This window comes from Macaca thibetana, chromosome 5 (assembly GCF_024542745.1).
Source record: "Macaca thibetana thibetana isolate TM-01 chromosome 5, ASM2454274v1, whole genome shotgun sequence".
In the NCBI taxonomy this organism is placed as follows: domain Eukaryota; kingdom Metazoa; phylum Chordata; class Mammalia; order Primates; family Cercopithecidae; genus Macaca; species Macaca thibetana.
Genome location: NC_065582.1, coordinates 108,780,025 through 108,805,053, shown reverse-complemented (window position 1 = coordinate 108,805,053; position 25,029 = coordinate 108,780,025). Strand labels below are relative to the sequence as shown.

Here is a 25,029-nt window from a genome sequence, read left to right as displayed (position 1 = left end):
GACTGGAACATAGCTAAGGATTCACAGGAGAGAAAAGTCAAAGTTAAGGCTGAAGAGGTAGAAAGGATAGCAGTATTCAGGATTTGAATGAAAAGGAATTTCAGACTGGACAGACTGGATTTAACATCTCTAGAGATGTCATTGTAACACTTTGCCTTTTAGAGATCATAAAAGTGACATTTAAGAAAAATCAACCTGCCAACGGTACACAAATGGAAAGAAGTGGAAGAGCAAAGATTTTAGAGATTTGCCAGTTTAGAGGTACAGGTACCATGATTTCAAGAAAAATTCTGGTCCTTGCCTTGAGTTTAGGGAGTTGATACTCCATATCATCTGAATCTTTTTTGCTGAGTCTACAGTTGTTTTGTTTTGTTTTGTTTTGAGATGGAGTCTCTGTCGCCAGGCTGGAGTGCAGCGGCGGGATCCTGGCTCACTGCAACCTCTGACTCCCCTGTTCAAGTAAGTGATTCTCCTGCCTCAGCCTCCCGAGTAGCTAGGATTACAGGCATACGCCACCACGTCCAGCTAATTTTTGTATTTTTAGTAGAGCCGAGGCTTCACCATGTTGGCCAGGATGGTCTCGATCTCCTGACCTCGTGATCCGCCCGCCTCGGCCTCCCAAAATGCTGGGATTACAGGCGTGAGCCACAGCGCCTGGCCTGAGTCTACATCTTTTTAAAATCTAAATACAGTTACTTTCTATGTGGAAAAGAATGTACCCAGCAGCCAAGAAAAGCAATTGGCTCACTATACATATAGCAACTGGATGTGTGGAATAAACCAACGTTTTTTTCCAGCATAAATAGCAAGAACAATCTTTCCTGATAGTGTAACTTTTTTGCCTAAAGGTTTTGGAGTTCTTCAAAGCCATCATGGCATCAAAGACTACTTGAACACACACACACACACACACACACACACACACGGACGCACGCCATCATGGCATCAAAGACGACTTAAAAACACCCCCCTCCCCAGCCATCATGGACTCAGACACCTTCAACACGCGCGCACACACACACACACACACACCCATGACATCAAAGACTGCTTGAACACGCGCGCGCGCGCGCACACACACACACACACCCACCCCCAAGCTGCCGTGGCATCAAGGACTACTTCAACACGCGCGCGTGCACACACACACACACATCCATGGCATCAAAGACTAAACACACACACACACACACCATTGCATCAAAGACTACTTACACACACACACCCTAGACAGGTTCTTTTTTTTTTGAGACGGAGTCTCGCTTTGTCGCCCAGGCTGGAGTGCAGTAGCGCGATCTCGGCTCACTGCAACCTCCGCCTCCGGGTTCTAGCGATTCTCCTACCTCAGCCTCCAGAGTAGCTGGGATTACAGGCGCGCGCCACCACGTCCGGCTACTTTTTTGTATTTTTAGTAAGAGACGGGGTTTCGCCATGTTGGCCAGGCTGGTCTGGTACTCCTGACCTCAGGTGATCCGCCCGCCTCGGACTCCCAAAGTGCTGGGATTCCAGGCGTGAGCCACCGGGTCCGGCCTCTAGACAGGTTTTTCAAAAGTTTCGATTATTCATCTTAGAAAGGTCATTAACCTAACGGACAAAGCAAGACTCAGGTTTTGACGAATCAACACTGATTTGCTTGTATTTTGCAACAGCTATTGATTATAAATAATGCTTCCAGGCGCCTTTCCACCCCTTGGTCATTTCTCGTTCTCCTCTACTTTGCTCCTTCTCCCCATCCCGGAGGCAGTAAAGTTCGGGGAGGCCCGGGAGCGCCTGGGCCACGTGTGCGCCCGCACGGCGGCCTAGAGGCGCGGCTGCAGGGAGGCCGGGCAGAGCTTCGCAGCCCGCCCGTGGCCGCGAGCTCACAGCAAGCTCACGGCCTGGGGGTCAGGAAGACCGCTAAGGACCCAGAACCCTGTTACTCACCCTCAGCTGTCGCCATTATCCTGAGTGGGCTGAGGACTGCGACCGCGCCGGGAAGCAACGCAGAACTCTAGAAAAGAGGGGTGGTCAGAGAGCTTCGCTGGGCGGGGAAGGAGGCGCGGCCCACAGACACGCCCCCTGGCGGGGCCGCGCGACCCAGAGCCACTCTTTTCAAGCTCCCAGACACCGGCCTAACCCGGAGGGGCATTGGCGGAGACCGAAACGTGGATCTGGGACAAAACATCTTCCCGTTGGCTTCCCGCCGCGCAGGCGCAGCGACGCGACCCCGCCTCCGCGCCGCCCCGCGCTGGCGCAGTGCCGGGACGGGCGAAAAGTGGCGCGCACTGGCAGCCCCTCCCTACTCTGCGGAAGCTCGCATACCCCGGCCCCTTCTCCGCTGCGGGAGCGGCTCAGAGATTGGAGCATACCAAGTCGTGACGGCCTAGGGGGAAGCATGTAGGGAAGGGAATATGAAGGCTAAATGCTCTGAAAGAGAAATGACGTTAAGTCCGTTATTCCCATTACGCTAGTGTTGGGTGCTGCAAATAACGGAGATTTCCACGTGCAGCAAATACAGCTTTCCAGAGAGCTCTTAGGGGAAGACTAGCTCCACCCTACAGCATCCGTGACCCCTCCCCTCAGCCGCGAGACCGCCCCTCCGCCCTCGCTTGTTGGTGGGCTCGGAGGGGGCGGAGCAGGGCAGAGCTGGCCACGCCACCTAGGGACTGCGCGCGCCGCCGCAGTAGTTGGGGCCAGCCTCGGGAAGGAAGCGCCTGAGGCGAGTGCGAGCTTCTGAGCTCCACGGGCTGAGCTGGCGGCTGGTTGGTGCTTACACCTTGGCCGCAGCGGCGGGTCCCTCCACGTGCTTTCGGCGGCGACATGGAGCTGGAGGAGTTGGGGGTCCGAGAGGAATGTGGCGTGTTCGGGTGCATCGCCTCAGGAGAGTGGCCCACGCAGCTGGATGTGCCGCATGTGATCACTCTGGGACTCGTGGGGCTGCAGCACCGGTAAGCAACAGGGTGGGGGTGGCGGTGGCGGAGGCGTGCGTTTCCATCTCTCGGAGCCGCTTCAGTAGGCGTTCTCATGAGCGCCCGAGGGCTGGGAGGACCGACCTCTCCGACCTGAACCGGTACCTGCCTGTGGCATCGACCGTGTTGCCTTGGCGTGCACGAGGGGCACCTCGCTTCCATGAACTTTAGCCTGTCCTGCCCACCCTCCCAGCCACTCATGCCCTTTAGGGGCTTTCTGCTTCTCCGCCCCCCAGTCTGTGCACCCCTCCAGAGGCTGGCCAGCTTGTAAAGCGCCGGTTTGCTTGGTCTAGCTGGGTCAGGGCTCCTCCCCGACTGCATGCGGGTTCTAGTATCCCCGAGCCTGTGGCTGCTCCTGTAAATAGCCTAGTGTGGCGTGGCGGCCAGTCCAGGTCCTTGAACACCTAAAGGTTTTCGCGCGGGGCCTCCAACCACCACAAGCTTTTGTTTGCAAGGGCAGAGCTATTGAGCAGATTATGGATTTGAAAGTAGTTATCGCTCTGGGAATTTGAGGATCCTAGACTTCAGACCCAGGGAAAGATGACTAGTTGATGTTGAGAATAACTACCGGTAGTAGATCTCATATAAATTAAGTGAAAATAAACCAACCATAGGGAATAATGCATCTGGAAAAGATTCGTTGGTAGACGTCTTGTAATGAATGAAAACCTTGGTAATATGACAAAAATTAACTCCCTTCTTCAAAAGGGGGACAGGGGAGTATTGTCTCTATGCCAAGATCCATACACTTGATTTTGAAAAATTGAGAGATCCCTTCGAGTTAAAAAAAAATTACTTCGGTGATCTTTCCTTTTCTTACTACCTGACTTAACTGGAAGTTGATATAAATTATTACACTAGGATAAGAAAAACAAACCTAGGTTTGATATTCTCACTGAAAGTATTACAGTTTCCATAAGGCAATACAGTAGTAACAACTTCTACAGTTAAGGAACTTGGCATAACACTTAACAGCAAAATGGGTGCACCATGTATAAACGCATTCCAAATAATTAGCTTTCCCTCAACCAAACTTAAACTAGAAGTACCTTTTGCTGTTTTCATTGTCCCAAATACTTGAATTTCAGTTTCACATTTTGTGTATTCCTTGTTTACTAAAGAGCTGAGAATGTGGGAAGCATCAAAAAATATTTTTAACTTGCATAACTCCAATCTTGGATAATTGTGGGTTGACCATAATAGATTTCTTGTTTAAAAAAAAAATTATTGAGAAAATTAGTTATATAATCCAAGGAGAAAGTAAACTCTTGATTATGTGATAGTTGTGAGCCACATTAGATTGTAACATTCTTAGAACTTATGGCCAGGCGCGGTGGCTCAAGCCTGTAATCCCAGCACTTTGGGAGGCCGAGGTGAGCAGATCACGAGGTCAAGAGATCAAGACCATCCTGGCCAACATGGTGAAACCCCGTCTCTACTAAAAATACAAAAATTAGCTGGGCATGGTGGCGCACGTCTGTAGTCCCAGCTACTCGGGAGGCTGAGGCAGGAGAATCGCTTGAACCCGGGAGATGGAGGTTCCAGAGAGCCAAGATCACACCACTGCACTCCAGCCTGGGCGACAGAGCGAGACTCCGTCTCAAAAAAAAAGAAGTTATTTTGGATACTCTGTCATGGGGGTGGAGGAGAATCTAGAGGTCTTTAGGGTTGCCTGGTGGTCTGTAGAAAATATATATGAACTGTTCTTCACTATATTTACTTTTTTGCCAAAGTTATCCAAGAAATTTTCATTCCCCTTTCTCCTTCCCTTTAAGTGTGTGCCTGAAGAAAAAGAGACTTTTTAAAAAAACTTACATATTAGCACTAGTTGGAGTTTTAGTACCCATTTTAGGAAAATACTTGGTATTCATGGTTATGGGTTTTTGTGGGGGTTTTTTTGTTTTGTTTTGTTTTGTTTTTTTAATGAATACAATTTGATTCCTGGTTACATATATCTGTTTTCTATAGTTGCTTTTCTGTAAAAGAATTATAAGATTAAATAATACCAGATAAGGGCAATAATTATGTGATTATGTGGTTTTGAGGAACAAGTGTATTACTGAAAAACAATTTAAAATTTCTCTTGTGTAGGCATAGAATCATTAAGGTGCACAAAGAGGGCTGGTTCTCACCCATAATCAATTTAAAATTTTGCATGAGCTATAGTGCTCATCCTTTGGGAGGACTGATTCTGACTGGAAGAACAGTGACACTGCCTTATGTCTTCAATTATCTGCTGCTCTAAACTGATAGATAAGGGCCAGAATAAAACTAAGACCTAACTTTTTTTTTTAGTTTAGTTAGTTTTTTGTATCTATATACTGTACCCTGAGAGGTGGTGGTCTGTTGCAGAAAGCTCTGTTTTCACTTTCTCACCCTCATTCACTCACTGGTTTTAAAACAACTGCAAAAAGGTTTGATTGGGTTTTTTTTCCTTTTTGATGAAGGAATTTATTTCTTATACATTATCTTCTTGTTTTTTTTTTTTTTTTTTTTTTTTTTTTTTTTTTTTTTTTTTTTTTTTTTGAGACAGAGTCTCACTCTGTTACCTAGGCTGGAGTGCAGTGGTATGTTCTGGGCTCACTGCAACCTCCATTTCTCAAGTTCAAGCGATTCTCGTACCTCAGCCTCCCGAGTAGCTGGGATTACAGGTGCCCGCCACCACACTCAGCTAATTTTTCTATTTTTAGCAGAGATGGGGTTTCACTATATTGACCAGGCTGGTCTCGAACTCCTGGCCTCAAGTGATCCACCCGCCTCGGCCTCCCAAAGTGCTGAGATTACAGGTGTGAGCCACCATGCCTGGCCAACCTTATCTTTAAGAAGATGGAATCTAGAAGGTGAGATTTCTGTAACTTTTGCTTTGTATTTGGTTCAGTTTTTTGTCTTGTGCATAATCGGAAACATTTAGTCCTGGGGTTAACAGAATACCTGGAAGGTATATTACCCATTTCATATAAAAATAAATGGAGTATCAATTAGTTAAGTCAGTCATGCACTGGATATTTAACCCAGATGGGTTCATCCAGATGTACTCCCCCCCTTTTTAGTAGTGCTCGCTATCTTCAGACTTATTCCGTAGCTCTGCTTTCTGTAGGGGAATTTTCAAATGTCCTCTTAGCTGTAAACTGTGCATGCATGTGTATGGGTATGTTCATGCCTGATTCATATAATCACCAAATGCTGGTTTGGTCCTGAAAACATCATTTCAGTAGCTTAGGGAGTTCTGAACAAACCAGACACCCCTTCTTAGAATAAACATTTTCATCTTTAAAACACAGTCACATTTTATGGAGACTAGAATGGCCTGGACATATTTGAAGATTTCATAAAAGGAATTAGTAAACATCTGTAGATTTATCCCATGAATCAGCTAGTTAGCCTTTCCTTGATTAGTTAGGAGATAACCATGCCCTTCCCTTCAGTGAATTATCAATTCTCCAGGTTAGGAATTGAACCTTACAATGACAAACATTTTCATACTACTTCTAAAAATTTATAAGATTTACCTGATGAAGTTGGGTTTCCTGACTGCAGAAACATTCTGTAGAATCTTTTGGTTCTGTTATTATGCTTTGAGGAAACTGATTTGTAATGATCTCAGGAGCACTTTTCTTAAGAGATTTAGACACTGGTTCTGCAAACAGAGTACAGAACATTACCACTAGAAAGGCACTTGTGAGAATGAGAGATGCACTCAGTCAAACTTCTATGGATCTAGTTCCCAGTTAATCTTCATTTAGTTTTGTGGAGAACACAGGATTTGCTTGTCAGAGAACTTACTTTGGGCTGCCAAATTAAGGCAGGGAATATCTTAATTTTGATTTTCATATTTGACTGAAAATGACCAAATATGTAACATTTCTATAGTGTTTAACTTTTATACTCCCTTAATCTATAACCTTTATCTAAGTCAAGTAAATTTTGGTTTGAGGAAGTGACTTAAGTGTCCTTGCAAATGGTTCCAGTCTTTGATTTTAATTATTTTATAATTCAGTGATTCTTGATTTAAAATAAGTGTTTTCAATTCTTCCATTTATAACTATTGTTTTTTTAAAACTTAGCTTTTTGCATTAGTCTGAAGCAGAATTTACCTGCCCCCAAAAGTCTCCAAGTACCACTGCTTGGTCATTCTGGTCAATATTGGGAAGAGCTCCTTAACATACAATCTGAAATCTAGCTGCAGGTTTTCCAGTAACACCAGTTTAATCTTGGGCAAGTCTCCTAACTTCTGAGTCTGTTTCCTCATCTGTTGGCTTAGACTTACATACTGTAAGGTCTAATGCTCAAATTCAGTGGGTTCAGAATGATACTCTTGTGCGGTTAACCCTTAGCCGTTTAACCTGAAAGGAGAAACTGCTAAGGGTTAACGGCACAAGCATTTTATCTGACTTGCATTTATATCCAGACTTGGAAAAGTACACTTTTCAGTTCACTTGAGATAAAAGGTTATAAGGGGAAGAGGAATTCTTGCTATTTGCTAATACTTTATTCAAAATGTATTTGTTGAGCAGGAGCTCAACAAATAGGAATAATGTACATCTAAGTACATTACTAAGGCAGTGTGGTAGACACTGGGAATACTTTACCATACAGGGCAGATGTGGTCCCTGCCCTGGCAGAGAGACCTCATTGGTTCAAGAACTTAGACTTCTCTATGCCTCCATTTCCTCATCTATAAATTGGGTATAATGATAGTATCTACCTTATAGGATTGTGATTGGGACTAAATATGTTAAATATATGTAAAGTGCTTAGAACACTGCTTGGATATATGCATGCCCTATGACCTACGCCCTATGACCCTGCCTTTCTCTTCTGGGTATATACTCAACAGAAATGCATACATATGTCCTTTGAGAGATGTGCAATTTTTCATAAAAGCCCCAATCTGGAAACAACTGAAATGTCCAACAGTGAAATAGATTTGAAAAAGTAATGGGATGTACGTTTATTTATTTATTAAATATCGAGATGGGGGTTTCACTATGTTGCCCAGACTGGTCTTGAACTTCTGGGTTCAAGTGATCCTCTTGCGTTGGCCTCCTAAAGTGCTGGGATTATAGACCTGAGCCACTGCACCTGGCTGGCTTGTATATTTTTATAATGGACTGTTCTACAGCAATAAAAAATAACAGATTACTGTTATGAGTAAAATCATGGGTGAATCTCACAAACAATGTTGAATGAAAGAAAAGTACATATAGTATAAATCCCAAACTAATCTATGGTGATAGAAGTGAGAATAATGATAATGTTTATGGGGGCTGGAGGATGATTAATGACTGGGAGGCTTTTAAGGTGCTAGTTAGTTTTATGTCCTGAATGGTGGGTTTGGTGTGTTTACTTTGTAAAATTTTGTTTTACTCTTCAATTTTTTGTGTTAACTAAAAAACAGTTTCATAAATCATAAATCTATAAGACATTAAAGCTGGATTATTGTAGAGATCCAGAGAGATGCAGTGATTTGCTCTGTGTTGAGGAATTAGGGTCAAAGAGAGACTGGAACTCAGGTTTTCTTATTAGTCTTGTGTGCATTTTCTTCTACATGCTATATTGCATTATATTTTCTTTTCTGATATCTGTGGTGGGTCATTTTGGAATTACAGCTCCCATTATTAGGTTGGCTTCTGAGTTTGACTTACTTTCAGACTTATTAAAATGTTGTATTGATTATTGACTACCTTTGAAGAACTGTGGATTTTTTTCTTTTTACATCTGATAACAATAATTGTAAGAATCACTGTAAAGTACAATTTAAAGGACCATGATAACCAAATAGTTATCTAACTCCGGGCAAGTTTTTGTTTACTTATGGTGTTACTCTCACTCTTTTTTATTTCTTCTTCTTTTAAAATATAAAATCTAGCTCCTGCAGAAACTTTCACTCAGTGAGCTATGAAAGAAATTATTTCTCAACATTCTCTGCTCTAATACAGTTCATAAACAATATGTTTAGTCTAATTTATCAAGGACAGGAATAAATATCTCTGTTATCAGGAAAAAGCAACAAGTTTTTTCACTGTGTGGAAGAATTTGGCATTTCTCTGGCTCTTACCATCTTCATGTGCTTTTCTCTTGAAGCTCAAAGTTCCTTGGCTTTTGTTATGACCTTCAAATAATTCTTAAATAAAAACACAGGAAAAAAATCATTATATGACATCATTTGAAACACATTAGTTTTCAAGTATTCAAGTATACTAAAATAAGAACACTTAAGCAGTTGGACAAATAATGAGTTAAGAATTAGGAATATTTTGGTATAAGGTTTAGAAAAAAGTTGAAACTCTTGGCTTAAATTAGGTACCTATTTCTAATGATTTTAAAGGGTCATTTGAGTATACGATAGTGTTAGGATTTTATTTTTAGAGTTTTTCTCTTGCTGAATGAAAGTGCAAAGAAGAATGTCTAGAATTTTTTTTTTTTTTTGGTTAATGTCAATTCGAAGGTTACCATGTTTCCATTTGGCAGTTCTGAGAGTTGGTTTTCTTAGGATGCAGTCAACCTCTTCATAAAATCTCATTTTTCTGGCCGGGCGCAGTGGCTCACGCCTGTAATCCCCCAGCACTTTGGGAGGCCCAGACGGGTGGATCACGAGGTCAGGAGATCAAGACAATCCTGGCTAACATGGTGAAACCCTGTCTCTACTAAAAATACAAAAAAATTAGCTGGGCATGGTGGCGGGCACCTGTAGTCCCAGCTACTTGGGAGGCTGAGGCAGGAGAATGGCATGAACCCGAGGGCGGAGCTTGCAGTGAGCCGAGATTGCGCCACTGAACTCCAGCCTGGGCGACAGAGCAAGACTCCGTCTCAAAAAAAAAAAAAAAAAATCTCATTTTTCTTGGAGGGTTGCCATTTTTTCTTTGTAAAATGCTATATTCATATTTTAACTTTTTATATTTGGTACGACATTGTTTCCAGTCTCTGTCTATCCCAAATTGCATTAATCTTCTGACAATTTCCTCAAATATTTTCTTGTTTCTTGCGACCCCTTCAAGCATTCACTTAATTTTTTCATCAGACCATATTTGTATCAATGCTCTGACCTCACTGTCACACCAGTATTTTCCAGCCTCTGTGTCACTCACTGTTACAATCTGTAAATGACTTTTAGCATCTTCTAAAGGATTACCTACAAATCAACATGATTTATAATTATTCAAACATAGATAAGTCTTGTATTTGATTATCATTCATTTAAAGCAACTGTGATGGCATAAAGCACCAAGAATACAATAATAACTTCAATATGAGTCAAAAGAAATTTTGTGTCCATATTCAAACAGTATATTCTAAAAATTATAAGACAGACTGTTGCCGGGCGCGGTGGCTCACGCCTGTAATCCCAGCACTTTGGGAGGCCGAGGCGGGCGGATCACAAGGTCAGGAGATCGAGACCACGGTGAAACCCCGTCTCTACTAAAAATACAAAAAATTAGCCGGGCGCGGTTGTGGGCGCCTGTAGTCCCAGCTACTCGGGAGGCTGAGGCAGGAGAATGGCGTGAACCCGGGAGGCGGAGCTTGCAGTGAGCCGAGATCGCGCCACTGCACTCCAGCCTGGGCGACAGAGCGAGACTCCGTCTCAAAAAAAAAAAAAAAAAAAAAAAAAAAAAAAAGACAGACTGTTCTCCATTATTAGTGAGGATAATTTAGCTGCTTTTCATCATAGGTGATCTTCATTGGATATTTATGAATATGGAAATTCCCAATGTTTACTTAATTTCTTTTAGTGAGAAGTGGGCATTGACATTTTCCTTCTTTCTCTACCATGTTCTCTACCAACTCAAGTATGTGGAAGCGTTTTAGGTAATACACAATAGAGATATTCTCTGTTAGACTTCATATATCAAAATGACGTTTAAAATTTACCAGTTTAGACCCTGCAGTGGACCCAGTGTTATTTTGGGGTAATGATGTGCAGCGGGGGGTGACAGGGGGAGGGCATACTCCACGGTACTTTCCAACAGTGAGTTCCTCTCATCTTCAATTCTCTTAGGTTTTAATCCTGAATACTTTTTCAGCCTTATGATTTTTTTTTTTTTTAAGAGACAGGCTCTCACTATGTTGCTGAGGCTGCTGTGGACCTCCTGGGCTCAAGTGATCCTCCTGCCTCAGCCTCCCAATTAGCTGGGACTACAGTTGCACACCACCATGCCTAGTGCCTCATGGAAATTTGAAAATGTGTTTAAATCACTCTTGTTGGATATAATTTTTAAAAGATGGTGATAGAAATGTAAAATGATGAAGTCATGGTGGGAAACAGGTAGTTCCTCAGAAACTTTCAGCATATGCCATATGACCAAGCAATTCCACTCCTACGTATAAACCCAGAAGAATTGAAAACATGTTCACATAAAAACATGTATCTACTGCGGAAAAACAGTATGGCAGGTCCTAAAAAAATTAAGCATAAATTACCATATGATCAGCAATTTCACTTCTGGGTATATACCCAAAAGAATTGGAAGTAGGGACTCAAGCAGATATTTATGCATCCACATTCATAGCAGTGTTATTGATAATAGCCAAAAGACAGAAACAACCCAGATGACCATCGATGGATTAATAAAATGGTGTATCCATACAATGCAATATTAAAATGAAGGAAATTCTGATAAATGCTACAACATGGAGGAGCCCTGAAGATATTATAAGTGAAATAAGCCAGGCACAAATGGACGAATATTGTATGATTCCACTTACATGAGGTACCTAGAATAGTCAAATTCACAAAGATGGAAAGGAGAATAGTGGTGACCACAGGCTAAGAAGAGTTGGGATGGACGAGTTATTGTTTAATGGCTACAGAAGTTTCAGTTTTGAATGATGAAAAAGTTCAGGAGGTGGAGAATGGTGATGTTTGTGCAACAACGTGAATGTACTTATGGGTATAATGGTAAATTTTATGTATACTTTACCAAAATGAGAAAAAAATTGTACCAGGATATTCATAGCAACAGTGTTCATAGGAGCCAGAAAATGGCAGTGACCCAAATATCTGTCAAGTGATGGATGGGAAAACAAAATATGGTATATCCGTAAATTGGAATATTATTCAGCCATTAAAAGGAATGAAATACTGATATATGCTACAACATGGATGAACCATGAAACAAAATAAACCAGACACAAAAATGTATACTGGAGGGTACCACTGATGTCCAGAACAGGCAAATCCATAGAAACAGAAAGTAGGTTAGTGGTTGCCAGGGGTTACAGAGGTGTGGTCAAGCAGTTAAACTACTAATGGATATGGGATTTCTTTTTCTTTTTTTTTTTTTTCCGAGATAGAGTCTTGCTCCGTCACCCAGGCTGTAGTGCAGTGGCGTGACTTCGGCTCACTGCAACCTCCACCTTCCGGGTTCAAGCGATTCTCCTGCCTCAGCCTCCTGAGTAGCTGAGACTATAGGCGTGCGCCACCACGCCCAGCTAATTTTTGTATTTTTGGTAGAGATGGGGTTTCACCATGTTGGCCAGGATGGTCTTGATCTCTTGACCTCGTGATTTGCCTGCCTTGGCCTCCCAAAGTGCTGGGATTACAAGCATTAGCCACTGCGCCCCACAGATACGGGGTTTCTTTGTGGGGTGATCAAAATGTTCTAAAATGGGATACTGGTGATTATTGTATAACTGTGGATATACTAAAAACCACAGTTATGTGCTTTAATTGGGTGGATTTCATTGTATGTAAATTACATCTCAAAAAAGAAAAGTTGCTGAGGTTTGAGAATAGAAAAGTAAAGACAGGTCAAGTGTAGAGGTTAATGCAGTGATGTCTGTGGGAAGTTATAAAGGAACTAAGGAAACATGAACTGCATTGTACTGAGCTTCCAAATCTTCTGAGCCCGAGTTTTTATGATGTGATTGATTAAGTCATTGGCTACAAGATTGAACTCAACCTCCAGCCCCACTCTCCTCCCTGGAAGTCACACTGGCACAAAGCTCCAACCCTCATCACATGATTGTCTTTTTCGGTGACTACCTGCCATCCTGAAGCTATCTGGGAACCCACCTAGAGTAGCCTCATTAACATAACATAGATGCTTCTGTCTCTGGAAATTCCAAAGGCTGTTGATGCTTTGTGCCAGGAATGGGAGACCAAAACTAGATATATTTTTTATTATGCCACAGCTTCTTAAAAGTTTATTAAAATATTACCAACAGTACAAATTAGAAAAATAATACCTTCATAATTAACAAGTTGCCTGTATTTAAGATTAGCAGCATACCTGTGTCTGAACTTTCTTTTTTCACATTTATAAGTCTTGGGTTTTCTGAACTTTTAGTAATCAGTTCTTCTCTATCTGGATGTACTATTGGATTAAAATGAAAAGTTCTCAGTAATATCGTGTCTCATCTGACTAAAGTGCATTAATTTATGTAATAATGTTACTGCTAAGATTATACAAATTATAATGCATGTAAAATATACAAAAGTGTTTAAATATTCCAGGTTTAAGGAAAATTGCTTCCAATTTCTTTCTTTTGGGAGAGATAAATGAATTAGAAGAAAACATAATTCTTAGCAAACCCTTTGAGATGGTAACAATAGATTCCTTAATGCCCCCTGCTGGCCATCTCCTTGTGAATTTTTTTGAATTTTGGAAATATGTTTTGCTACAACCAAAAGAAAAATGGGCATTTCTAGGGTTATTCTTAGATGAACATTGAGGTATTTCACTTGTGATTTTTAGGCTGAAGATCAGCGTGACCTTATCTAATAGGATATATTTTACTACCATGGAATTTCTATGCTTATTTAAGTATGCCTGACTCCACCCCCTCTGACCTAAAATAGGTTTAACTGTGACTGTCCTATACGAGAAAGCAGTGGCTTTCAGGAATACATAGATAGTAAGGCATTCCAGCTCATATAAATGGCAGCTGATATTGGACCTGAATTAAGTCAATTTTGTCCTACTCAGAGGAGACAGGTAGGTGATAAGATTGTCAAACACAAATTTTCTCTTTTGGCAGAGTCCTTTCTCCTTTGATAACGTCTTGATTCCTTTTATCCTCTCTCGCTTATGCTTCAGACCAGGGAGAAAAATAAAATACGTTTTAGATCCAGAGATCTAGTTAATTCAATTTTCACGGACCACTTCTTTTTACTTAATGTAATAGGGATAGCCTGAGCAGTCTATGATTCTTCTCTGTGATTAATTTCCTTCGTATTCCATTAGTCATTAATTTTTAAGTGATAATCTATTGGCATTAGCGGATTTTTCTTCCCTGAATGGAATCAAATTGAAACTTCTGTGTGAATCAGTCCTCTGCTGGTTTGAGCATGATAACCTAGCTATGGTTTCCAGTGCTGGCTATGCTTGAGAATCATCTAAAAATACGGGTGCCTGAACTGACTCCAACCTACTAGATCAAAATCTTCAGAAGTTCCAAATAGGGAACTGATCTAGATACTCAGAATCCAAGGGGTCTACAGCTCTAGCTAGATTTTCATTTGAAGTAAGGAAAAGCTTATGGCTTATAGCGTACATTTAAGATAGGAAAGAGAATACTTTTGGGGAACCGGTTTTTTGGCCAGATATCAAAGTTAACAATATGGAGTTATTATTAATAATAACAATTCTAATTTCAGAAATTCATCAGTGAAACATAAAAAATAAAAATGAGGTGACCTCTGTTTTTACATGTAAATGTCCATCACTTTGTTTTTTTAAAGAAAGACTACTTCATGTGAATTTTTTCCCTGAAGATAAATAATCCATATTTTTATACCTCAATACTACATTCTACTACATTCTTCCTAAGAACAGAGTGGCAATTTGTGAATCAGTTGGTATGTATTGCAGGTGTACCTAAAATCCTTGCCTGTTTAAGTTTTTTTCTTATGTATTTAGCTGCTGAGATCCTTGTAGGTTTATATCTTTGCTTTGTATTTTCATGTAACAGTTTAATATAATTTCTAGAATGACTATGCATTTGTTCTGTTTCATATTTTCTAAATATATTCCAAATATTTCATATTTGGCATGCAAACGTGCCAAACAGCAACAACAAAAAAACTCATATTTCTGACTTAATCTTCTCCTTTTACATGTAAAAAAGTATCTTGAGGTTGTGCTTAAGTAAGTTTTCCAAAGGACTAACAAGCTAAAATCTTCTGAATACTAAAGCTCTTAACTTTTTAGATGGAAATCTTTTTTCCTTATTAAACAATGCAGTAGTCTGATTTTCTTCTTTTTTAAATTTTTATTTTTTATTTTTAGAGATGGGTTCTTGCTGTGTTGCCCAGGCTGGATTCAAACTCCTGGGCTCAAGTGATGCTTCAATCTTAGCATCCCAAGAAGCCGGGATTATAGGCATGTGCCACTGCACCTGGCGTAATTTGATTTTTAACTCTTAATGACAAAGGCCATTGCTGTGATGCCAATGGAAACCTAAGACTCTGTCCTATCTGATAAACCAGATAAATAAGTTGGCCAGGAGTATAGGAAATTTGATTAACTAGTTTGTTAAATTAACATTGGGCTTTATACTTTGTAAGGTTATATGAAGCTTTGGACTGAAAGACTAGGTACAAGGTCTTTTTAACAGATAAGCTTCAGCTTGGGGGCTTGGTGATCTCCTCCTCCCCAATTTTGGTTTGTGTAGAAGCAGCAAACTATCAGGTAGCAAGTACGAAATTTCACCTCCACACCCTTAGTGCCCTATACTAGAGGGTAATGATTCTCAAACTTGCTTGCATCATTATCACCTGGAAGACTTGTTAAAACAGATTGCTAGGCCCCAATACTAGAGTTTCTGATTCTGGATGGGACCCAATAATTTGCATTTTGAGTAAGTTCTCAGTTAATGCTGATGCTGCTATACTTGGAGAAAAACAGCCATGGGGAATATTATTTCCACCTTCCATTTATGTGTTTTGAGTTATGATCCAACAGTACCTCATACAATGTTGTAACATAATTTCTTAGGTATGGTAGCATCTATTAATATATTGATGGAAAATCTAAAACCCATTATGAGGGCACCACTCTCATGATGCTAGTTATCATTCAAAGGCCCTGTCTCCAAATACATCACATTGGGGTTTAAGGCTTCAATATATGAACATTGGTGGGAGGAACACAGTTCAGGCCATAACAGTGTCTTATAATAGCATTTTATGTATATGCTTTGTCACACACCAAAAACAAAACAAAACAAAAACACCTGAATATTTTTTTTTACCTGTGTCAAGACCTTGTTTTATATCTGTATCTCCTATGCCTTCTGACTTATTACTGACCAAATCACCTTCAGCTACATATCCAGCAATGACTGTATGAACATAAGGGGATATATATTGACTTTCTAAGTTCACTTCAGAATCGTGTTTTATTTATTTAGATTATTTGTTTGTTTTTGAGACAGAGTCTCACTCTGTTGCCCAGGCTGTAGTTCAGTGGTGCGATCTCGGCTTACTGCAACCTCTGCCTCCCAGGTTCCAAGGATTCTCATGCCTCAGCCTCCTAAGTAGCTGGGATTACAGGCATGTGCCACCAGGCCTAGCTAATTTTTTGTGTATTTTTTTTGTAGAGATGGGGTTTCGCCATGTTGGTGAGGCTGGTCTCAAACTCCTGGCTTCAAGTGATCCACCTACCCCGGCTTCCCAAAGTGCTGTGATTATAGGCATGAGCCACAACGCTTGGCCCAGAATTGTGTTTTAAACTTTAATGTAGTATTTTCCTTTTTAAAGGGACCCTAGTAGTAAATATGATTATTTGCTTTTCCAAAGGTTAGATTCCCTACCCTTTTTGTCATTATAGATATTGGGTATGGATCTGAGTCTCTAACTAGGTCTTCTGACATAACTAATGGAATCATCTTTAGCTGCATCTCCAGCATTGACTGTATGAAGATATCATGCCACTGCTATTGGGTTGCTTTATCTGTAGTCATCTAACTGGGGGATATGTATAGTTCTCTAGCATACCAGTTTCTTTCTTGTCCACCAGTGAAATATTTTGAGATTTCTCACCAGCATTTCCAGTCTTAACTGTCTATTGTTCCCCTCTCTTCCCTAGACACAGACTATCTTAGAATTGGGACTCATCATTTAAGCCAGATAATAAAATCTGGAGACATTGTGGTTAGTAGAGGTCTTTAAGACCATCTTGTCCACACCCCCCAATTCTGGAGTTAGGTCTAGAGCAGCAGTCTCCAACCTTTTGGCACCAGGGACTGGTTTCATGGGAGAAAATTTTTCCATGGACTGGGGGTGAGGGGGCCGTGGTTTTGGGATGATTCAAGTGCATTACATTTATTGTGCACTCTATTTCTATTATTATTACACTGTAATATATAATGAAATAATTAAACAACTCACCATAATCTAGAATCAGTGGGAGCCCTGAGCTTGTTTTCCTGCAACTAGATGGTCCCGTGTGGGAGTGATGGGAGACAGTGACAGATCATCAGGCATTAGATTCTCATGAGGAGCACACAACCTAGATCCCTTGCCTGCACAGTTCACAACAGTCTTCTTGCACCAGTATTCTAATCTAATGTGAGAGTCTAATGTTGCCATTGATCTGACAGGAGGTGGAGCTCAGGTCGTAATGTGCATGATGGGGAGTGTCTGTAAATACAGAAGAAACTTGACTCACCCACCACTCATCTCCTGCTGTGCAACCCAGTTCGTAACAGGCCACGGACCAGTAAGGGTCCAGGTGTTGGGGACCCCTGGTCTAGAGGAGACACTTGGTTACTTCAAGGTTCCACAGAGCCTTAGAACTTTGACTTCCTGAATCCTGGTCTAGAACTCATTCAGTTTATTTCATGCTATCGTGTCTTTGTGTGTATGTACTGCATCTCAATCCTTTGGTTTAAATATACTTTAAAGACATTTATGATGGGTCCCAGAGAAATGTACTACTTCTAAGAAAGTCTCATGTATTTTATATTTTTCTAAGTTCTTCAATGCCCTTTTTCTATTCTACTCAGTTTTACCACAATTAGTGTGAAAATTTAACTTCTGCCGTCTGGGGTTGCATATTTGCTTTATTAAAATTGATCTATTTTAAACTTTATTCTGGGAATCCAGTTTTATTTCCTCCTTTTTGTATAACTGTACTGTTTCTATTCTGGGGAAGATCAAATGTATACTAAATCTGTTTCATAATAAATTCAGCTAGTTTGTCAAATAGCATGTAATGAAACCTATTTAACTTACGTATATAACATTCCTCTTATGGTACTGAACATTTTCAATACAGGTTGAGCATCCCTCATGAAATCTGAAATGCTACAAAATCTGAAACTTTTTGAGCACCAACATGATGCTACCTGTGGAAAATTATACAGTTGACCTCATGTGATGGGTACAGTCAAAACTTTGTTTCATGCACAAAATTATTAAAAATACTGCATAAAATTAGCTTTAAGCTATATGTATGAAACACATGTGAATTTCATGTTTGGACTTGGCTCCCCTTTCTAAGATACCTCACGATGTATATCCAAATACTCTAAAATCTGAAAAAATGTCTAAATCTGAAACACTTCTGATCCCAGGCATTTTGGAAAAGGGATCCTTGAACCTGTATGATGTAACATGATGTTAAGATTATTTTTCTTCACCTTCCTACCTGTCTGGTCCTCTCCCATTTTTACGTTGGCACATTCTGTGACATGTTCTCCATCTTGGGACTCCTGGTCTCGTGATTTTTCTGTTTTATTGGGTCCCAGAATAGCATCCAACTCAGTAAAAAATTTCATACTCTTAGTCATGCCTAGATCTTGAGCTGTTCTTACGATCTTGTATTCATGTTTTAGGTTTTTGTACTTTGTTCTGCACTGTTTCCAGTCTCTCTCTATTCCAAATTTCTGAAGCTTGGCCGCAATTTGTTCAAATATCCTCTTATTTCTCACTGTTCCCTCTAGTTGTCGTTGTATGCTTTTATCAGACCAGATGTCTATTAGAGCCCTGACTTCTGTCACAGTCCAGTGCTTTCCTCCTTCATTTGCTACAGTTGGGATAAAAGTTGTATTATTAGAGGGTTCCAATACTGACGTAGAGATACCTGCATTAGGTAGAGAGGTAAAAGACATATGCATTATATACATCAGACAAGCTAAATAATTGGATGCAACATTATTAAAGAAAGCAGTTTCCTCCATAGGAGATGGAGTAACAAATCATAGCTTAGCTTTTCTCTTAAACAGTGGGGAAACAAATTCAGAACCTAAAGCTGTCCATTATTATGCCAGTTACTGGCTTTAATAAAGTTGTGGCTTTTTAGTCACATTTTGATCATCTTTCCTCTATATCATTTTTTTCTCTTCCATATCACTCCTTTACTATGTAGGGTGTATATCAGTACATAGTGGAAGTTCAATATTTCAATGTGTAGCATTTACTGTAGAAAACAGTAATTATATAAGAAAATGACTCATTGTAGATAATTTGTTTTGAAATAGGATAGGTACAAAGAATTTAACTCCTTTCTTTATCTTGTGATTTTCTTTGGCTATGTATCAGTCTACTGGGAAGCATTTAAAACCACCACTCTGGTACCTGCCTCATCCTTCATCCCCAGATTGTGATCTAATGTGTAGTCAGAGTTGAGAACTGAGGCTACTCATGAGCTGAGGGCTTGGAAGAGTCACACGGAAAAATCAGTGTTTATGCCTTGTGAAAATTACAGAAAGACTAAAGCCATTTTAAATGAAGCATTTTCTTTCAACGGTAGGGAAGTGTGTCAGAAATTTCATAATGCCTTGTTCCTAGGCAGTATGTCTCCACTTAGTTATAAATCCTTTAATATGCCATGGTGCGTATTAGGTCTCTAGAACAGTTTTATACTTCATTTACATTACTGACAGGTACCTGACTTTATATTGGTTATTTTGACAACCATATTATCTTGTGCTTTTCTCAGATTTCATTTTCATAAAAGAAGTAGGTTCATTTTTTGAATTATAAAATTACAAGCACATTAACTTTGGTTTTTGTGGGTTTTTTTTTTTTTTTTGAGACAGGGTTTCAAATTGGATGTAATATTATTAAAGAAAGGAATTTTTGGCTGGGCATGGTGGCTCAGGCCTGTAATCCCAGCACTTTGGGGTACCAAGGCAGGTGGATTGCCTGAGCTCAGGAGTTGGGGACCAGCCTGGGCAACAGGGCAAAACCTGTCTCTACCAAAAAATGCAAAAATTAGCCAGGCTTGGTGGCATGTGCCTGTGGTACCAGGTGCTTGGGAGGCTGAGGTGGGAGGATTGCTTGAGTCCAGGAGGTGGAGGTTGCAATAGGCTGAGAATACACCACTGCACTCCAGCCTGGGTGAAAGAGTGAGACACTGTCTCAAAATAAGATAAAATAAAATAAAATTTTTTAAAAAGAAAGCAATTTTCTTTCACCAAGGCTAGAGTGTAGTGGAGAGATCACCGCTCATTGCAGTCTGAACCTCCCAGGCTCAAGCGAGCCTCCAGAGTAGCTGGGATCACAGGCACAAGCTACCGTGCATGACATTAACATTTTGTTTGCATTGAAAATAATCTTCAGCCAAGGCAGGTGGATCACGAGGTCAGGAGGTCAAGACCATCCTGGCCAACGTGGTGAAACCCTGTCTTTACTGAAAATACAAAAACTAGCTGGGTGTGGTGGTGCGTGCCTGTGGGGCTGAGGGCAGGAGAATCGCTTGGACCTGGGAGGCGGAGATAGCAGTGAGCCGAGATCTCACCGTTGCACTCTAGCCTGGCGACAGAGCGAGACTCTGTCTCAACATAAATAAATAAATAAATATCTTCAAATTATACCCAAGATTAATAATAATTTATTTTGTTTCTTTCATTTTTTTTTCCCTAGACTCTGCTGCACAGGCTCGAGTGCAGTAACACAGTCATGACTCACTGCAGCCTTGAACTCCTGGGTTCAAGTGAGCCTTCATGCCTCAGCCTCACAAGTAGCTGGGACTACAGGCATGAACCACTGACTGCACCTGGCCTATTTTTAATAATTTATTAGGCATGGAGGGGGGTCTCTCTCTGTTGCCCAGGCTAGTCTTGAACTCCTGGTCTCAAGTGATCCCCCACCTTGGCCTTCCAAAGTACTGGGGTTACAGGTGTGAATCACTGTGCCTGGCCATAATTTAAAATTAAATATTAAATTAATGGTTCAGTAATATTTAATTGAGATTAGGTTTTGGCCCCTATCATACAAATGATATTACAATTAACAACTTTTATCAGATTCACGAGTTTTAAGTCATTGAAAAAAACTTTATAGCATTTATTTGAGATATTTTGTGGTATATTTAATGTCTTTGCTTTGAAATGCTTTTCAGAATTTTTTTTCTTATTTGGGTTACAAATAGGTTTTTCTATCATTTAAGTTAGAAGTAAGGTTTTTGCTTCTAGCTTCAATAAGAAATTAGAAGCAGCCGGGTGTGGTGGCTCATGCCTGTAATCCCAGCACTTTGGGAGACCTAGGCGAGTGGATCACCAAAGGTTGGGAATTCTAGATCAGCCTGGCTAACATGGTGAAACCCCGTCTCTACTAAATATACAAAATTAGCTGGGTGTGGTGGTACGCGCCTGTAATCCCAACTACTCGGGCGGCTGAGGTAGGAGAATCGCCTGAACCAGAGGCAGAGGTTGCAGTGAGCTGGGATCATGACAGTGCATTCCAGCCTGGGCAACAGAGTGAGACTTGGTCTCCAAAAAAAAGAAAAAAGAAAAGAAAAATAGAAGCGAAGAAGGATTTACACTGAATCCTTGACCTGGTTGTGGCTCTGATGTTTACTTTCAAACGTAAAATTCTGTTTGTCTTAACCCTTGCCACTAAAGTGATCATGTGCATTACTATGTGTAAGTCTAGCCATCAGATTTCTTACATTTAAAGAGTAAAGTTTGGAAATTAGAGAACCTGTATTTCTAGGAAACTTAAATTTGGTAAAGAAATCATTTGCTTTAGAAATAATTTTTTTCAGTATGGGTTGGCAAAAAGGGAGGAAAACATAAATTAATTCTGAGTGTTTCTTCCAGGAAAAATTGTCAGTTTTCTCAGATTAGAAACCAGTCTTATCTTCTAGTTTGAAATTAGATCAGTTTCATTCTGTCCCACCCATTATACTATACCTAGTTCCATTGGTCTGACATGAGAAACCAGAAGTAAAGGATTTCCTGAGACATCTTCCTTATCTTCTGATGCAATTGACATTTTACCTGGAAATATAACAGAATTCCTTTTAGAAATAACATAACTGATAATCCTAATAGCTTTAGCTAAATGTGATCATATTCTTCAAAATAGATTTGTGATAGACATTTTGTAATAAAGTTGTATAATATAGTTTAAATATTTATGTATTTAAAGAAAAATCCAATTTTTTCCATCCAATATGGACATGGTCTATTTTGAATTTCTGCTAGAATTGTTTGGTAATTTTGTAAGTTTTTAGAAACAGTTGTAGTTAGTTTTCAAGTTAAATTACTTTTTTTTTTTTTTTTTTTTTTTTTTGAGACAGAGTCTCACTTTGTTGCCCAGGCTAGAGTGGAGTGCAGTGGTGTGATCTTGGCTCACCGTAACCTCTGACTCCTGGGTTCAAACAATTCTCCTGCCTCAGCCTTACAAGTAGCTGGGATTACAGGCATCTGCCACCATACCTGGCTAATTTTTGTATTTTTAGTAGAGACGAGGTTTCACCATGTTGGCCAAGCTAGTCTCGAACTCCTAACCTCAGGTGATCCTCGGCCTCCCGAAGTGCTGGGATTACAGGCGTGAGCCACCGTGCCCAGCCTTACATTTTTAAAAAGTGGTGTTTTATTTATAATTGTATCTTGGGTGCTCTAACAGAGTAGGCACTTGCTAAATAATACCAGTAATGTAAAAGAGTGGGTCCTGCAATGAGATAGATAATTAGAAAGTGCTGTTTTTTTGGCATATATGATCAGATAGCTTAGAGTTTTTAAGTATCTTATATAATTTATTGATTGATACATACTAAAGTTTCCAGAAGTTAATCTAAATTATGTTTAAATGGATTAAGGAATATGTCATTTAAAAGAACCATGCCAACCATAAAAACTGAAGTCCTCCTTTGATTTCCTCATTTTATGGTTTGGATGCTTTTATATAGGCTTTCATAAAATGAGGCATAGGCTACTTTTTAAAGTGATCAAATGAGGAGGATGAAGTACATCTTAGAAAGGAATCCAACTTATATGATTTTTAACTCAAATTGACACATGAAGATGAATTATAATTACAATGAAATTGCAGACTAATCGGGAGGTGGATAAGTATCGTTTGATTGCTCTTTGTAATGTTTAAATTAAAAATTTACTCATCTCATTAATCATTTCATTTCCAAATGTTTTTCCAGTTCTATTTTATTGAGTAACAAAAGTAGCGTTGTATTTTACATTAATAGATCAACTGTTAGGTGTGATTTTAGTGGCATAAACATTCTTTTAAAATCATGATTCACCATTACGTTTACAGACTTTCCCGTTGAAGAAAAAGAAAAGGTATGCTCTTTATCATCTTAAAAACTCTATTAGGGTTTCTATGTTAAAAAAGGAAAACAAATGAAAAATAAACATAAGTACAAAAGCACATCACTGCTTTCAGATGGCACAGTTGTATTTAACTCTCAAGGTAAAAATTGTTGAAAAATTTAAATCAGGTTTTATAATTGCTTTAGGCTAAAATGTTGTTGAGAAATGTTTTAGATTTGTTTGAAAATAGGAAAAATAAAAATCTGGAGTTATGTAAGAATTATCTTTAGAGAAACAGGGCCCAGGTTATTTAACACCTGAGCTTGAATATGAGAGCAGTAAAGAAAGGCAGGGTTTCTATTCTATTACCTGGTTTAGAGTCTAGATTTACCGCCATAGAAAAGAGTCTGGACCAAATATACAAATGATAGTGAAACAGAAAAGCTCTCTCTCCGACCTCTTCAGATAATTTTTTCCTAAGTTTCTCTTCATTCCACAGCATGAATCCTAAAACTGTAGGCAGAGGCTCTGGGGATTTTAAACTGAAACTCTTAAATCATTACTTGAGATGCATTTATATAAAATAAAAGGAGTGAAATAGAGGGAAAACTTGACCACTGAAGGAATGTGGTTTGGCAGCTGTAGGCCAAAGGAATTCTGAGGCTGAGGATGATCAGATTTAGCAGAACATGAAGCCTCGTAGAGTTGGTCAAAAGTGTATTTGGGTCCTTTGCCATGGCTCTGGTCCTGGCTACTTGCTGCCTAACAAGCAGCCTATCCCTACCACTTGCATGAGGTTGATCCCAACAGTGGAAAAGGCACTTCCGTTTTCTTCCCTTCTTCCATTTATCACACACCAATAAAAATTCTGCTGGTTCGGCCATAGGAAAAACCAGAAAACATTATATAATGAATCAAACCTGGTGCAAGGAGGGCTTCTGAAGCCTTAGGGAAAAAACTTTGATTACCTTAAAAAGTTTTGGATTCTGCAGATCAAATAAATCGTAAGGCAAGAAAATCACGCAAATTTCTAAGACCTCAGTTGACATGAATGGTCAATTTGTAAAAGTGAATAAATGTATAGAAAAGTGTTCCACCTTACTGGTAATTAAACAAATGCAAATTAAAAGTTACCAATTTGTATATCATTATAGGCCATTGTTTCTTAAATTAGCCTAAATCGTTATTTATTTTATTTATTTATTTTGAAATGGAGTTTTACTCTTGTCACCCAGGCTGGAGTACAGAGGCATGATCTCGGCTCACTACAACCTCTGCCTCCTGGGTTCAAGCAATTCTCCTGTCTCAGCCTCCCGAGTAGCTGGGATTACAGGTGCCCACCACCACACCCAGCTAATTTTTTGTATTTTTAGTAGAGACAGGGTTTCACCATGTTGGTCAGGCTGGTCTTGAACTCCTGACCTCAGGTGATCCACCCTCCTCAACTTCCCAAAGTGCTGGGATTATAGGCATGAGCCACCACGCCTGGCCTAAATCACTATTTACTTATTAAATTTGGAAAGTCCGTTCTTCCCATCAATACTCCATAATTTTGCATGACAATGGTTCTACATAAGGGACATTCATGCCTAGTGAAGTACAGTTATTTTGGAAAGCAGTTATTTTAGAAATAATGTTT

General features: G+C 39.9%; 2 protein-coding genes across 3 annotated transcripts in view; one reads left to right on the top strand and one right to left on the bottom strand.

Annotated features, from left to right (window-relative positions):
* Positions 1-25,029, bottom strand: part of PAICS (phosphoribosylaminoimidazole carboxylase and phosphoribosylaminoimidazolesuccinocarboxamide synthase) — a 51,732-nt gene that overhangs the window by 23,520 nt on the left and 3,183 nt on the right. The window contains exons 2-7 of one of the 2 annotated variants that reach the window (XM_050792022.1): positions 22,029-22,115; positions 18,539-18,973; positions 13,178-13,261; positions 9,007-9,072; positions 6,458-6,585; positions 1,924-1,990 (exon numbers count right to left, since the gene is read on the bottom strand). In XM_050792022.1, the coding sequence (XP_050647979.1) occupies positions 1,924-1,990; positions 6,458-6,585; positions 9,007-9,072; positions 13,178-13,261; positions 18,539-18,973; positions 22,029-22,115 (867 nt within the window). The remainder of the gene's footprint in view (positions 1-1,923; positions 1,991-6,457; positions 6,586-9,006; positions 9,073-13,177; positions 13,262-18,538; positions 18,974-22,028; positions 22,116-25,029) is intronic. The other variant, XM_050792021.1, reaches the window with a different exon arrangement.
* The window catches only part of PPAT (phosphoribosyl pyrophosphate amidotransferase), a 42,966-nt gene continuing 20,582 nt past the window's right edge, over positions 2,646-25,029 (top strand). The window contains exon 1 of the mRNA XM_050792024.1: positions 2,646-2,927. Within this exon, the coding sequence (XP_050647981.1) occupies positions 2,800-2,927 (128 nt within the window). The 5' untranslated portion in view covers positions 2,646-2,799. The remainder of the gene's footprint in view (positions 2,928-25,029) is intronic.